Below are 12,967 nucleotides of genomic sequence, written 5' to 3' on the forward strand. Positions count from 1 at the left end.
GGGCTTGTCCAGGCAGGACTGCAGACACAGAGGGAGGACAGCCATTTTATTCATGGCACAAGGATCCACCCCTTCCCAGGTGAGAACAACAGGCCCCTGGGGGCTGGCAGGGATGCAGGCTGGCCAGGGGTTGCCCCCTTTACCCGCTCTGCCCAGCACAGCCATGTCCCAGTGTCCCCACCATGTCCCCCGTTCCTGGGGTCCCTGACTCCTGTGCCTTCCCAGTGTGAGAAGGGGAAGATGGGGGACCTCTTACAACCAGCCATTGGTGCTGAAGGTGTTCCTCAGCTCTTCAACCTGGACAGGGCTCAGTGGGGCCAGGGGTGCACGGCAGGGACCACCGTAGTAGCCAAACCACTCCATGGCCTTCTTCAGCCCCGGAACTCCGAACTGGCGGGTGACCTGTGGGAGGGAGGATGCAGGAGCTTGCTCCCATGGGCCAGCATGCTTTGTGGGCTCTGCTTTGCAGCCCCTGCTCCTTGCTCACCATCGCTCCCACCCTCCACATCTGGGGCTGCAAGGCTGGGCAGGGTGTGAGGTGACTGCAGCACCCCATGAACTGCCCACCGTGGGATGGGGGTGCAGAGCACAGCTCCACCAGGGAGCAGCCCTGTGGCACGGTGGGCTCATTGCAACAGGGACAGGCCACTCCACAGTGGGCTGGGGGGCCTGGGAAGGAGCAGTTCTTCCCCCTATTGTTGCCTATAAATAACCAGCAAGGCTCTCAGAGTGGGTCAGGCAGGTGCCCACTGCCAGTGGACATGCAGTTCCTTAACATGGCAGGGCTGGCATTTCCCACCCTGTCACCTCCAGCCCGGCTCAGCTCACTGGCCAGGTGCTGTGCCATCCTGTCACCCTGGACCACTGCTCCACCCCCTGCAGCCCCAGGGACTTCCATCTTTTGCCTCCCCCTGGCTCTGCCATGGCCTGGCACCCCTTCCCCTCAGCATCCCAGGGATGCTGTCTGCTCACTGCTGTGTTGGGCTCGATGAGACGGTGCTGCAGGTCACGGGCCTCCTCCCACTGGCCCTTACGGCACAGGCGGTCCAGCTGGCACAGGGGGGCCCCCAGGATGTTGGCGAGGGCACAGACCCCCCCAGATGCACCTAAAGACACCAGGGCACACTGGCAGCCAGCGTGGCATGCTGTGCCCAGCCAGCACCTCCCAGGCATCACCACCCCTTACCTGCCTCCCCCTGCCCGCATGCACAGTCTCTGCCGGTGTCCCCAGGGCACCACCCTGTGCCCCCAGCCAAGGAGGGGCAGCTGCACCTACCCACAGCATAGCTTGCCAGCAGGAAGCCAGCTGATCCTGCCAGCACCTGGAAATCATCCTGCCTTGTCTTGTGGACCATCAGCCCCATGCGGGTGATCTGGGGAGAGACACGCTGTGCCCTGGAGCAGGCATCACCCGTCCCCCTCGCCACATGGTTCCTGCCAGCAGCGCTGGGGTCTGGGGAAGGGCTGCAAGTCCCAGCTCCCTCTTTCCAGCTTGGGGCCAGGTTTGGTGGCAGCCAGCCCTAGGAAAGCCCTGCTCCACTCACATCCCCACCGCTGTCCTTGATCCCAATGATGTTGGGGTGCTGAGCCAGGGTGATGACAGCCTCCATGGGCAGGTCCAGGCCGGTGTTGGCCGGGACACTGTAGAGCACCACAGGGATGGGGGATGCATCACCGACCTGCAGGCAGCCAGACAGAGCTCAGCAGCTTGGGTGGGTTGGAGACACGTTGAACATGCTCCCCATGCTGCTGCCCCAGCTGAGTCTGCCACAGGCCCTGGACATGGCTCACCTCCGTGTAGTGATGGACCAGGGCAGCACTGGTCATGGCCCCCCGGTAATAGCAGGGTGTCACAACCAGCGCCACATCAGCCCCCGCCTCTGCCATGCTGACAGTCATCTCAATGGTGGCCTGGGTGGCTGGGGACGAGGCAGAGGGGTGAGGGGTGCTCCGGAGGGGACGCATGCCCCCGGCACTGCCCACGCAGGCACTCACATTCACAGCCCGAGCCGGCCAGCAGCAGGCGGTCCCTGGGCAGAGCCCGGCGCACGCTGCTCACCACCTCCAGCCGCTCACGGGGCGCCAGGTAGGGATACTCCCCATTGGAGCCCAGCACCACCAGCCCTGGAACACAAGTGTGGGGAGAGTAGGGCTTGGGCACATGGGCAGAGTGCCAGGACTTCCAGGTACCCCCATCACTCTCACTCCCTTCTTTGCTGCTGGCACCCAATCAGGGCTCTCTCCAGCCCACAGTGTGCCCTCTTCCGCCTACATCCCTGCAGCCCCAGATCCTCTGGTCAGAAGAGAGGAGACCCCAGGGCACATCCCTGAAACCCCCAGCCTCTTCTGCAGCCCCTGTCCTATCATCAGTCCACCCTGGACAATCAACAGATACATATCCCATGAATGTGTGTGAGTGTGCACAGGAGTGCAAGCACACCCATAGGGCACAGGGTAGATGCAAGCCTGCAGCTACAGCTACATGTGGAGGATGTGTGCAAGCCTGCACATGTGTGGAGTGTGCATGCAAGCACACGCTGGCATGCGATGGGGGTATGCAAGGACACACACATGTGCCCAGGCACGTGCCATGCAAAGGGCCCCAGATGGGTCACCCGAGGGGTTGCCAGCTCTGGAGCAAAGTCCGGCTGGAGGCTGAGCACCCTTGGGAAGCTGGCAGGCTGCCCGCACACTGCCACACAGCCTCTATGGTGGGCAGGGATCCGACAGGAGCCTCCACAGAGAGGGAGCGCAGGCAACGCTTACCTCGGAAGGGGATGCTGGCGTAGCGGGACAGGTTCCCCTCCAGCTGGGCATAGTCCACCTCCTGTTTGGGTGAGAAGGGGGTGGCGAGGGGTGGGAAGATGCCCCTGAGGTCGAGTGAGGGCTCTGGTCCCTGAGGAGTGCTGAGCCCCCGGCACTGCCTGGGGGCTGTCCAGTGCAGAGCTGCCAGGGTGGGCCAGAGAGACGAGGCGAGGCGGGTGCTGAATGCCATGGTGGTCCGGGTGCTGCCGCTGGCTGTGCTGCCTGCCCCTGTTAATGTTTGACAGGGCACGTGAGAGACCCGCAACCCTGCTGGGCAGATGACATGGGGGGTGGTACCAGGTGAGCTCCGGATGCTCTTCCCCACGCCAGAAGCTGGCTGCAGGAGTTCAGCAACCATCCAGGTGAGCCCCAGCCACTCCAGCTGTGCTTTCCTTTCTGCTTGCCAGCCCTGGCAGCCGTCCCTCTGCCTCCTACAGGGTTGGACTGCAGGACCAGGGAGGGACCAGGCATTGCAGGCAGTCCAGGGGCTGTGGGCAGGGATCACCTGCCTCAGCTGTTAGTGTAGGGTCTCCTGTAAACAGGTGAGTGGGAGCATTTCTGGGTTGGGAGTAGTGAGTACTGTACTGAACAGAAAGGTCCCAGCCTGCAAAGGGGTCATGTGTCCCCAGGAATGGCTCCAGTGGGGAAGGCAGGAGGACAAGCAGCCATCCAGCCCCACAGAGTGGCTGCCCAGCAGGGGTACAATTGCTGCTCTCTGGCACGGTCCCAGCTGCCAGCACCACGTGGACTTGAGTTGAGCTGCCCTCCATGAATTTTTCCTCCCTGAGCTTGCCCAGGTGGTACTTCAAAGGACTGTGAGCAACCAGGGTGTCCTGCAGCAAGGATTCCTGCCCTTGAACCACTTGTGTTCTGGCGTCATGGTGTCACCAACACTTGAGTTCCTGTGATAGGAGGCAGGGCTCATCATGCTGCTAGGTAACCTGCTCCTGGGATAACCCAGCTTCCCCAGGCCCATCAACACCAGCACAGGCTGCCCAGCCCCACAGCACTCTGGAGTTGAATGCTGCTCTTTGATGACTTTTATTGACACAGACAAGTCTCATCCCTGGAGCCAAGCCTGATCCTTGGTCCTTTCCTGGTGCCATCATGCAGGGACCTCCATCTCCCCTTGTGGCTGCTCCTTGGTCTCCAGTGCCTGGCGCGTGTCCAGCTGCCACTGCTGCACCAGGTCTGTCGGGGTCTTGCCAGCCTGCAAGAGCAAGCAGAGAGAAGCTGGGGCTGGGGTGGTGCAATACGGTGGGTCAGCAAATGGCCTTGGTGCTAGCCCCCCATGCTCACCTCATTCTTGGCCATCATGTCAGCCCCATGCAGGATTAGTTTTTTGATGATCTTGTAGCGACTGAGCCGTGTAGCATCATGCAGCGCAGTGTCCCCTTCCTGTAAGAGACACAGTCTCACTGGGGATTGTGGTCCAGGAACAGGGATGCCCTGACTGTCCCCAGCTCCCAGCAGACCCACCCCCGCACGAGGACAAGGAGAACAGTGCTTGTCCCAGCCCTGGCTGTGGCTGCCACCACCCTGGGGCAGGGATGTGTGTGCCCAGATGTACCCCACTGTGGGTGCTAGGAGCCTTTGGAGGGGTCAACCAAGGGAGGGGGATCAGTGTTGTCCAGGGGTGCCAGCACTTACCCTGTCTGGGGCATTGATATCCACCCCACAGTGGATGAGGTGCTCCACGATGTCAAGGTGTCCGGTCCGGGTGGCCACATGGAGGGGTGTGCTGAGCAGCTTGAGAGGGGAGGTGGACATCAAGGGGGGGATCATCACCCACTCCTGTTAACTCAGCACAGGGCCAGCCCAGTCGCCCAGGGTATGCCCCTGCCCCCAACCCTGTGACCCCGAGCTCTGCCCTGCTCACCTTGTCCTTCACATTGAGGTCTGCCCCACGATCTTGCAGCAGCTTGACAGCGTCCAGGTGCCCGCCCCGGCAGGCCCAGTGCATGGCAGTGCAGTCCAGCTGGGCACACAGGAGTATGTTATAGCAGGGGACACCCCCACCCGGTGTCCATCCCCCACTCCAGCTGGTCCCTGTGCCCAAGCTGAACTTGCAGCTGAACCTCTGTGACAGGGACAGCACTGCCCCATTGCCCCATAGCAGGGACCTCAATCCTACTGTAGTTCCTACTGCACCATGCCCAGAGGCTCAGACATCATGGAGCTGGGCTCAGGATGCAGCCTCACCCGGTCCCTGAAGTCAACTGTGGCCCCACTGTCCAGCAGCTTCTGCAGGATATCCATGTGTCCCTCCAGCGAGGAGCGGTGCAGGGCTGTGCGGTGGAACTGGGGAACAAGGTGCCACATTGGTGGACAGATCCATCCTCCCCTGGTTGGTTGTACCTCCAGCCCTGTCCCACGGGTCACAGTCCCTGCCCACAGGCATGCCGGGGCATGGTTGTGGGACATGGTGCCAGGGCACAGGCAGAGGGCAGACAGTGGTTGTCGGGGATGCTACCTCATCACATGTGTCAGCGGGGCCACCATCTGCCAGGAACTTCTCAATGACATGCATCTTGCCCTGAACGGCGGCTCGCAGGAAGGTCTCTGGCTCCACAGGACCCACCTGGCAGTGGGACAGGCTCAGGGATGGGGCATCACAGGGGTGCAGGAGAGGAGACAACGTTGGGCGTCCCTGCCCTGCTTCCCCAGGGAGGTCCCTGACTGGCAGGGTGACCTGGGAGTGGCCCGTGGTTGCTCCAGCCCCCTCCCACAGCCCGGGACCCACTGACGTACAATCTCCAGGGGTTCAGGTGGCTGGGGGGGCTCGGGGGTGGCCGCCCGCTCTGCCTGGCGCTGTCGACGCTGCTTGCGGAGTTCAATGAGTCGTTGGATGCTCCCCACATCGATGATCTCTCGCCGCAGATCCACGGAACTCTTCCGCACCCTCTCCTGGCCCTAGCGAGGACATGCAGTGCCCCGTTTGACTTCTCTGTGCCCAGCTACCTCTGGCCCCCCCACACCCCAACCCCCTCACCTTAATGGCCTCGAGGCCCCAGTTCCTGGGGCCATGGCGTTTCTCCTCCTCCAGCTCAGGTGTGTTCATCCGCTCCACAGCCGGCGGCTCCCACGCACCATTCCCTTTGGGTCTCTGCACAGGCAGTGGGGGCTGCATGGTCCCGGCTGGGCACAGAGCAGCCCCACTGTCTCCATCCCTAGCCTGCCGGTGCACGTGGCTCTGGACACAGCTCCCAGCTCACCACTGAGCTCTACAGGCTGCCTGACAGCCCTTGGGTTTGCACTTGCCCACCCATTCTACTTGGCAAGCTGGGCACCTGCCCGCTGCTCAGCTCTGCCCCACGGGCAAGAGCTGCCAAGTTGGGAACCTGATTTCCCCAAGAGCCCTTGGCTACCTCACTGCATCCCGCAGGATGGCAAGGTCGGTGCCAGCCTCTTCACAACTGAGTCCCTAAGGATGGACACCGCGCAATGGGGTCCCTGCCACAGCCCAGGCAGGTCCCCCTGTGGTACGGACCCACCTTCTCCTCTTCCTCCTCCTCTGCCAGCTTCTGCTCGATGAGCTCCTTGGCCCGTTCCACATCCAGCTCCATGTCTGCCCACAGCGCACAGTCCCGTGCAGGATGTATCCTTTTCTCCTTGCCACCACAGGCAGGGAGTGCCCGGTCCTGGCTCCTGGTGCTGCCGGCAGCTCCACTGGCTGTGGGGCTTTATGCTGCCGGCCCCTCCGTTCCACAGCCCAAAGGCACCAACAGCTGTGGCTGCTCCACATGACTGGGGCAGCTTTGCCATGAGCTCACCCTCCTGCTTTCTGGTGGCCCTGACTCACCTTTCCAGCCCCGCTCTTAAAGAGACCCATTGCCACCCCACGGGTTGTCCAGTACTCCTGTATTTGTAATAGGGAGCTGGGGTACACAGAACTCATGGCAGCCAGTCAAGAGGCGCTCAGCAGAGCAGGGACATGATCCGGGGTCATCCCATAGGCACAATGCCTGTGCAACCCATTCTGGGCATCCAAGAAGCTTCCCATGGTTCCCTTTACCCCATCTCTGTGCAACCAGATGCTGCAGCAGCTACCAGCGTTGCCCAAGGCTTCCTGGCACCTGGGACTGGGGGGGCTACCCACTCCCACAGGAGGCAGTGGTCCTCTCAAGCCTCTCAGCCAGCAGCAGGCAGCATGGGATGCCAGAAGTCATGGCCCCTCTGTGCTGCTTTAGAGGATGACCTCAGGTGTGGAACATTCCGAGCAGCCCTGCCAAGGGTCTCTGTGGCTGTCTGGTCTCCTCCACTGCACACGGCAGCCTGGCAGCAGGACTGGCCTCACATGGAGATAACAGGCAGAGCTGGCAGCTATTCCCGGCAGCAGGAACATTGTTCAACCCTTCTGAGCACTCTCCCCTTGTAAGATGAGGCCAGTACTGCCCTGTGCCGGAACAGTTAATGCGCTGGGCACTATCCCTCAACACAGGACCTGGGGGAGGGACAGATGGCAACATGTCACTGTCACCGTCCTGAGCAGTCCCCAGGGCCACCCTCAGGTGACAAAGGCACTATTTTTACCAGGACAGACCATGAAGGTGGTCCTGGGATTTTCCCCCTCCATGGACTGTCCCACCTGGCCCCAGGGCAGACACAGGCTTAAACCTCCAGAGGGGAAGCATTGGGAAAGGGAGGTGGTCATCCCACACTGAGAAGCAGCCAGGATGACAGTGGGAGGATGTGCTGGGGAAGGGTCCAGGCAGGCAAAGGGCTGGAGCTGGCAGGACAGGATCAGGGTAGCACTAGGCAGCAGAGCTGGGGTGTCCAGGCTACCCTCGGCCACCCTATGCTTATCCTGACATGAGAGCAGATATAGGACAGGCATGGGGACCTCCTGGCACTGTGGGTGACAGCCCCCTCCAGCCTGTTCCTGAGGCCAGAGAAAGGATGAAAAGGCTTTATTGATAAATACAGACTATGTACAAAGGGGAGACATCTCCACCCAGCCCAGCATCCCACAGGTCTCCAGGCCAGGGGGAGCCAGAGCCCAGTGGGTCACAGCCTCTCCCCACCGGCACAGCCTGGCAGGAGCCCCAGCCCCAGAAACATTTGGTCTCGAACCTCCTGCAGAAAACACGGCGCCTGCCCGTGTTCCCAGGCAAGAGGGGCCACTGAGGTGGCAGAGCCCCATGCAAACCTTCCTGGCGGGTCCCCCTGGCAGGGGGCAGCCTCAGGGGGGAGCAGGGGCTGCTCCGCCTCCAGCAGGGCTGGAACATAGCATGGGACATCCCCAGAGGTGCCACTGTCCCCCAGCCCCTTCCCCTCTCCCCTCAACCAGTGGGGGGTGGCTCAGTTCCTGGGTGGCAGGGGTTGGTTGACGATCACTTGCACAACAAAATCCTTCTGGATCTTGGTCTCCTGCAGTCGTGTGCGGTCAGTGAGCAGCTTGCCTGAGAAAAACCAGCGCTGCCAGGCCAGGTCAATGCCCTCCTGTGCCTGCAGCTGCTTCTTCAGCTGCCCGATGGTGTCGCCCATGCTGGCGCTGAGCCGCAGGTCCTTGCCGGTGGAGAGCCGTACCTTGAGGGTGAACTCCCGCCGGGTATTGGGCAGGGGCTCAGCCGGCTCCACGGCCTCCTCCTCACTCCGTTCCAGGATCAGGTTGACGGGAGGTGCCAGGCAGTAGACAGGCAGCTGGTACCGGTTGCCCAGCTCATCATAGCACTCCGTCAGGGACCCTGGGGACAGTAGGATGATATGCTGAGGGAGGTCATCCCCATGGACCACCCAAATAGGGACAGGGCCACCCCACGCAGTGTGGCAAAGCCTGCCTTGGCCCCCTTGGCTGGGCTGAGCCATGTGGATGGCAGTTGTGTGTCCCTCTCCACTCCAGCCTAGGATCCTCGCGTGCCCAGATATGAGTCACTCAGCACCCACCCCACCCACACCCCCAAAGCTGACCCTCACCGTGGGGCAGGGTGATGCTGGCTCCATCGAGGATAGCCTGGGCCAGGCTGTGGTCATTGGCTTCCACGGCATAGGCAGCTGCCTTCAGGGCATCCCAGATCTCCTTGCGGCCCTCAAAGGCGGGTGCTGTGTCCCAAAACTCGTCCCGCTTGCTGCGCAGCTGCCCATCTGTCATGGGGTAATCGCTCTTCCACTTGGGACACTCCTTCTTCAGGGGCTCATTGCGGCCTGGGGAGGGGGGGATACTCAGCCAAGGGACAGGGCTCTCCCTTGGGCCCTGAGCCACCCATTTCCCCATATCCACATATAACTGGGGACCCCTCACACCCCAGCGAGGGTCTGAGGGATCACCCTGCCTGGTGAAGGACAGTCCCCACTGCAGCCGGGCAAACTGGGCTAGAGCTAGCCCTGCCCAAGATCTCACTGGCCCCATAGCAGTTGCTCCCGCAAGTGACACCCTTTGCCCTCAGAAAGGACAAGGGCTCTTGCCCCTATGTTAGGGGGACCAGTTGCTGCCCCATGAGGTGGCCACGGGGCCTCAGGGCCCTTTGAGGCAGAGCAGTATTTATAGCTTGGGGAATTAGCCAGGAAATAAGCTGGTCAGTCGGAATGAGAAGGGGATTACGGAGGCTGAGCTGCAGCAGAGGGGGGTCAGGACTTCACAGTCTCCTCTGCCCACCCCAGGATGACAGGGACCAGTTGCAGGCAAGACAGCAGGCACACAGTGTCCAGGGCATCAGGGGGGCAGAGGGCATGGAAGGTGGAGGGCTGCCAGCCCACAGCTGCCCCAGCAATAGGCTGAACTGAGCTGGTTCCCCACAAAACAGCCCCCAACCAAGTTCCCAGAGACCCTCAGCAGCCAGCACTGCTCAGGGATCTGGGCCACTCCCATGCCAGTCCAATACCACCATGCCCTTCCTGCACCGGGCTGTGGCCCCGTGGGAACAGCCCTGTCCCATCGGCCCCACGGCTGGGCCGGATGCATGGTGCAGGAAGGAGCTGTTATCACTCCCAGCTGAGCTGGGGACAAAGAGTGACAACAGCTCCTTCCTGTCACCCCTCTCCCTGGGGCCAGGCAGCACCCGTCCTGCATGGACAGGACACAGGGCAACTGAGGCTCCAGTCAGGCAGGAAGGATATCTGTGCCCATACAGTGACTTGCCAGGCAAGGTGATGCCACACACCACAGCCACGGGGGACAGCCACCACTGCCAGCTCTGGGTTGAGCCATGTTCCCCAGGCAACTGTTCTGGGGCAAGTGTGTGGTGACACAAAGAACTACATGACCTTTTTTTTTTTTGTACCAGCTCTGTCCCACCCCACCCAAGACCACTGGAGCCAGCATAGCATCTTCTTCCCAGTGAGAACCCATCCCAGAGCTGGACACACATGTGGCATTCACTCCAGAGATCCTCAAGGGGCACAGGAGCTCAGCTACTCCAGGGCTAGGCATTGAGCATCCCTGGCAGGCAGCATCCTGCCCGCATCCCTGGAGCAGCAAGGGCAGCCAGCAGCAGCCAGTGCTGCCGATTCAGCAGTCACGGTGCTGGGCCAGAGGGATTTGCAGCACCACAGGACAGAGCAAGGTCAGAGGCGGCACCTGCCCCAGGAGGGCAGTGTAGAAGTGGCCACAGCCAGCCTGAAGGACATGTCCAGGATCATGTCCCCACTCTGCTGTGGCCACCTGGCTGGGGCACGTGTCCTCACAGCCAGGATTCCCAACCAGTACCATTCCCTCAGCTCTGCTCACAGCAAAGGAAAGAGGCTGGCCCAGGGGAGGCAGCAGGATCAGAACCATGGGGTTCAGCCATGGCAGGGAGCAGGGACAGGCTGTGGCTGCCTCGTGTGGACAGGCATGCCCAGCAGCCTTGCCCAGGTAGACAGGGGCTTAAGCCTCGTCTATTTATTGCTGCCACCCAGTCGGGCTCCACACCTTCTAATCACCTCCCGCTGCTCTATTCCTGGCCCCTTGTGCAACCCTCCACAGCAGCACCACCAGACAGGTCCGTCCGCTCGCTGTGCCCGGACTCGAGCCAACAGGATCTGGCTGGCAGCCTGCCTGCCTCCTGCCCTGTGCCTGCAGCACCGTACCCGCAGCTTGGCCCCCCATGGTGCCCTGGTGTGCAGATCTCCAAGCAGGAGGCTCCCCTGCCCTGGGGCTTGCTCCCTGCCCAGCAGGAGCCCCAGGCAGCCCCAGCCAACAGGTCCTAGAGGAGGCCCTGGAGAACATGCCAGCCAGATGGTACACAACACCGCTTCCAGCAGTGCTGGCTGGTCCCTTCCTGGGCCAGGCAGGGTTGGGATGCTGCACGCCACCAGCATCCCCTGTTCCTGCTGTGGTAAGCTGGCCACCCCAGGGACAACACTGTCACCTGCTGCAGGGAGCCCTCACAGGACCCTTTCGCAGGGGGTCACAGCAAGCCCCAGCCAGGGCAGGAGCCAGCCAGGCAGATGCGCTGCTTAGCAGTGCCCCTCTGGCAGCAGAGGTGGGCAGGCAGAGGCCCCCTCCCCACCCGTGGCAGATCCTTGAGTACTGGGACCTGCTGACCCAGAGCAGTGTCCCTGTACTGCAGGTGAGGATAGCTGTAGCCTTGCTTCATCCTCCACCACCTGCTGAGCAGCTCCCATGGGCTGGTAGCACCATGAAAGCAATAGCGGGATCCAGCCTGGGCATCGAGGACAGCCCTGCTCTGCCAGGAAGGGACACACTGCAAGAACGCAGCAGCAGCTGCCAGGGGTACCAGGAGGGGACTGTGATCCATCCCAGAAAAGCCTGACAGGGGGCAAGAAATGGGGATGGAGACACGGGCTCTGCAGTCAGTTGTTGCCTGCAACAGGAGGGGAGCGCACAGATCCAGATGTTGGGATTTAACCCCACCCCCTGCCACAGCAGCCTTATGAGGCAATGCCCCCACATCCCCCCTGAGCTGAAGGAACAGTCGGTCAGGGACCTCAGGCCTCAGTGACACCCACAAGAAGGCACTTGCACCCCTGGGGGCAAAGTGTGCCGGGGTGGGGGGGCTGCAGCTGCATGGGGGGGGGCATCACCCCAACCCACACCAGCTGTACGTCCCCGGGGCAGGCTGGCACATCTGGAGCCCCGTGCGGTGGGGGCGGCTGCCCACGGGCACAGCCGGGCCCGGCACCCACGGCACTCTGCACGTGCTGCCGGAGCAGCGGGCACCGTCCCACGGGAAAACGCCCTTCCCTCCCGCATCTCAGCTGCGGGCGAGGGCCGGGGCGCCCCGTCCCGGGCACACGCTTCCTGCCCCTCCTCTCCCGCCGCCCACCACCGCTCTGCCATAAACACGGTAATTACCGGCTGCGACGGCACCGGCCGGGGAGGCGGCGAGGGGAAGGCGTGATTCATCCCGCCGGCCCACGGCCCCTCCGTCGAAAGTCAGCCCTGCCTGTCAGTCCCCGCGGCCTCCGGGACCCCCCAGGGCTGCATCACGGGGAAGCGCCTCGTGGCACCTGGGTATCCGGCTCCGGTAACTCCGGGGGGCCGCGGGGCTGCACCAGTGCCCCCGCACCGCCGCTGCTCTCCGGATCGGCGCAGCCGCTCCCTGCCAGCCCCGCACCTCCCGAAGCTCCGGGAGAGCCGGGACGGGGTCGCGACCGCCAGCAGCAGCCTAGTGTAGGGGCAGCACGGATCCTGGGCAGGCAGGACCGCGCCGTGCCAAGGGACCCTGCCGAGCCCAAACCGGGGACACCAGCCAGCCCGCAGCCTCCCCGGGACACCAGCTCACCGGGAGGAGCCGGGAACTGCAAGGGCTGGGCTGGACGCGCCGCGCACCCCAGCTCTGACCCCGCAAAGCCTCTGGGACGGGAGCCGAGGTGCCTGCCCGCTCCCGGGGCCGCGCATCGCACTTGGGACCCCCGCTGTCCGGGGACCCCCGAAGGCACAAAGAGGCTCCCGGGTTCGGGCGCGGGGGGAGCTGTCCCGTTGCGGACTGCGCCCCTCCGGAGCCCGCGCTCTCCCCCCCCCGCGCCCGCCACCCCCAGGGGCACACGGGACAGCCCCCCCTACCAGTGTCCGCGACCGCGGGGGTGCCCGGGCGGGACGGCCCCCGCTCACCTGCTCGCTTGCGGGTGTTGCCGCCGCCGGCGGGCCGCTCCCGGCGCTGCCGCCCCACGCAGCCGCCCATGGCGGGGCCAAGCGGCGGCGCTCGGCATCGGGGCCGCGCCGGCTCCGCGCTGCGCCCGCCCGTGCGCGCGGGGCCCCCGGTGCGCACGGGGCCGCCCC

The 12,967-nt window shown here is 63.4% G+C and overlaps 3 protein-coding genes across 4 annotated transcripts; all 3 read right to left on the minus strand.

Moving 5' to 3' along the window:
• Window positions 1-29: 29 nt before the first annotated feature.
• On the minus strand, window positions 30-3,027 carry HOGA1 (4-hydroxy-2-oxoglutarate aldolase 1). 2 transcript variants are annotated; one of them, XM_027721376.2, is made up of 7 exons: window positions 2,767-3,027; window positions 1,996-2,124; window positions 1,792-1,919; window positions 1,545-1,679; window positions 1,277-1,373; window positions 973-1,106; window positions 30-402 (listed from the first exon to the last, which is right to left on the minus strand). In XM_027721376.2, the coding sequence occupies exons 1-7, from the start codon at window positions 2,993-2,995 to the stop codon at window positions 253-255; spliced, it is 1,002 nt and encodes a 333-aa protein (XP_027577177.1). In that variant the 5' UTR covers window positions 2,996-3,027; the 3' UTR covers window positions 30-252. The 2 variants fall into 2 exon arrangements, with proteins under 2 accessions (XP_027577177.1, XP_039240980.1); XM_039385046.1 differs by having other exon boundaries at window positions 1,187-1,373.
• An 822-nt stretch (window positions 3,028-3,849) lies between these two features.
• ANKRD2 (ankyrin repeat domain 2) lies at window positions 3,850-6,508 on the minus strand. The gene is made up of 9 exons (XM_027721814.2): window positions 6,300-6,508; window positions 5,798-5,911; window positions 5,557-5,718; window positions 5,279-5,386; window positions 5,008-5,106; window positions 4,685-4,783; window positions 4,456-4,554; window positions 4,105-4,203; window positions 3,850-4,015 (listed from the first exon to the last, which is right to left on the minus strand). Exons 1-9 carry the CDS (start codon window positions 6,369-6,371, stop codon window positions 3,911-3,913), a joined length of 957 nt encoding a protein of 318 aa, XP_027577615.1. The 5' UTR covers window positions 6,372-6,508; the 3' UTR covers window positions 3,850-3,910.
• Window positions 6,509-7,658: 1,150 nt separating this feature from the next.
• On the minus strand, window positions 7,659-12,915 carry UBTD1 (ubiquitin domain containing 1). The gene is made up of 3 exons (XM_027721825.2): window positions 12,800-12,915; window positions 8,722-8,949; window positions 7,659-8,492 (listed from the first exon to the last, which is right to left on the minus strand). The coding sequence occupies exons 1-3, from the start codon at window positions 12,867-12,869 to the stop codon at window positions 8,107-8,109; spliced, it is 684 nt and encodes a 227-aa protein (XP_027577626.1). The 5' UTR covers window positions 12,870-12,915; the 3' UTR covers window positions 7,659-8,106.
• Between the last annotated feature and the right edge of the window lie 52 nt (window positions 12,916-12,967).

The sequence above is a fragment of the Pipra filicauda genome, unplaced genomic scaffold (genome assembly GCF_003945595.2).
Source record: "Pipra filicauda isolate LSUMZ 115617 unplaced genomic scaffold, ASM394559v2 scaffold390_size662804_pilon, whole genome shotgun sequence".
In the NCBI taxonomy this organism is placed as follows: Eukaryota; Metazoa; Chordata; class Aves; order Passeriformes; family Pipridae; genus Pipra; species Pipra filicauda.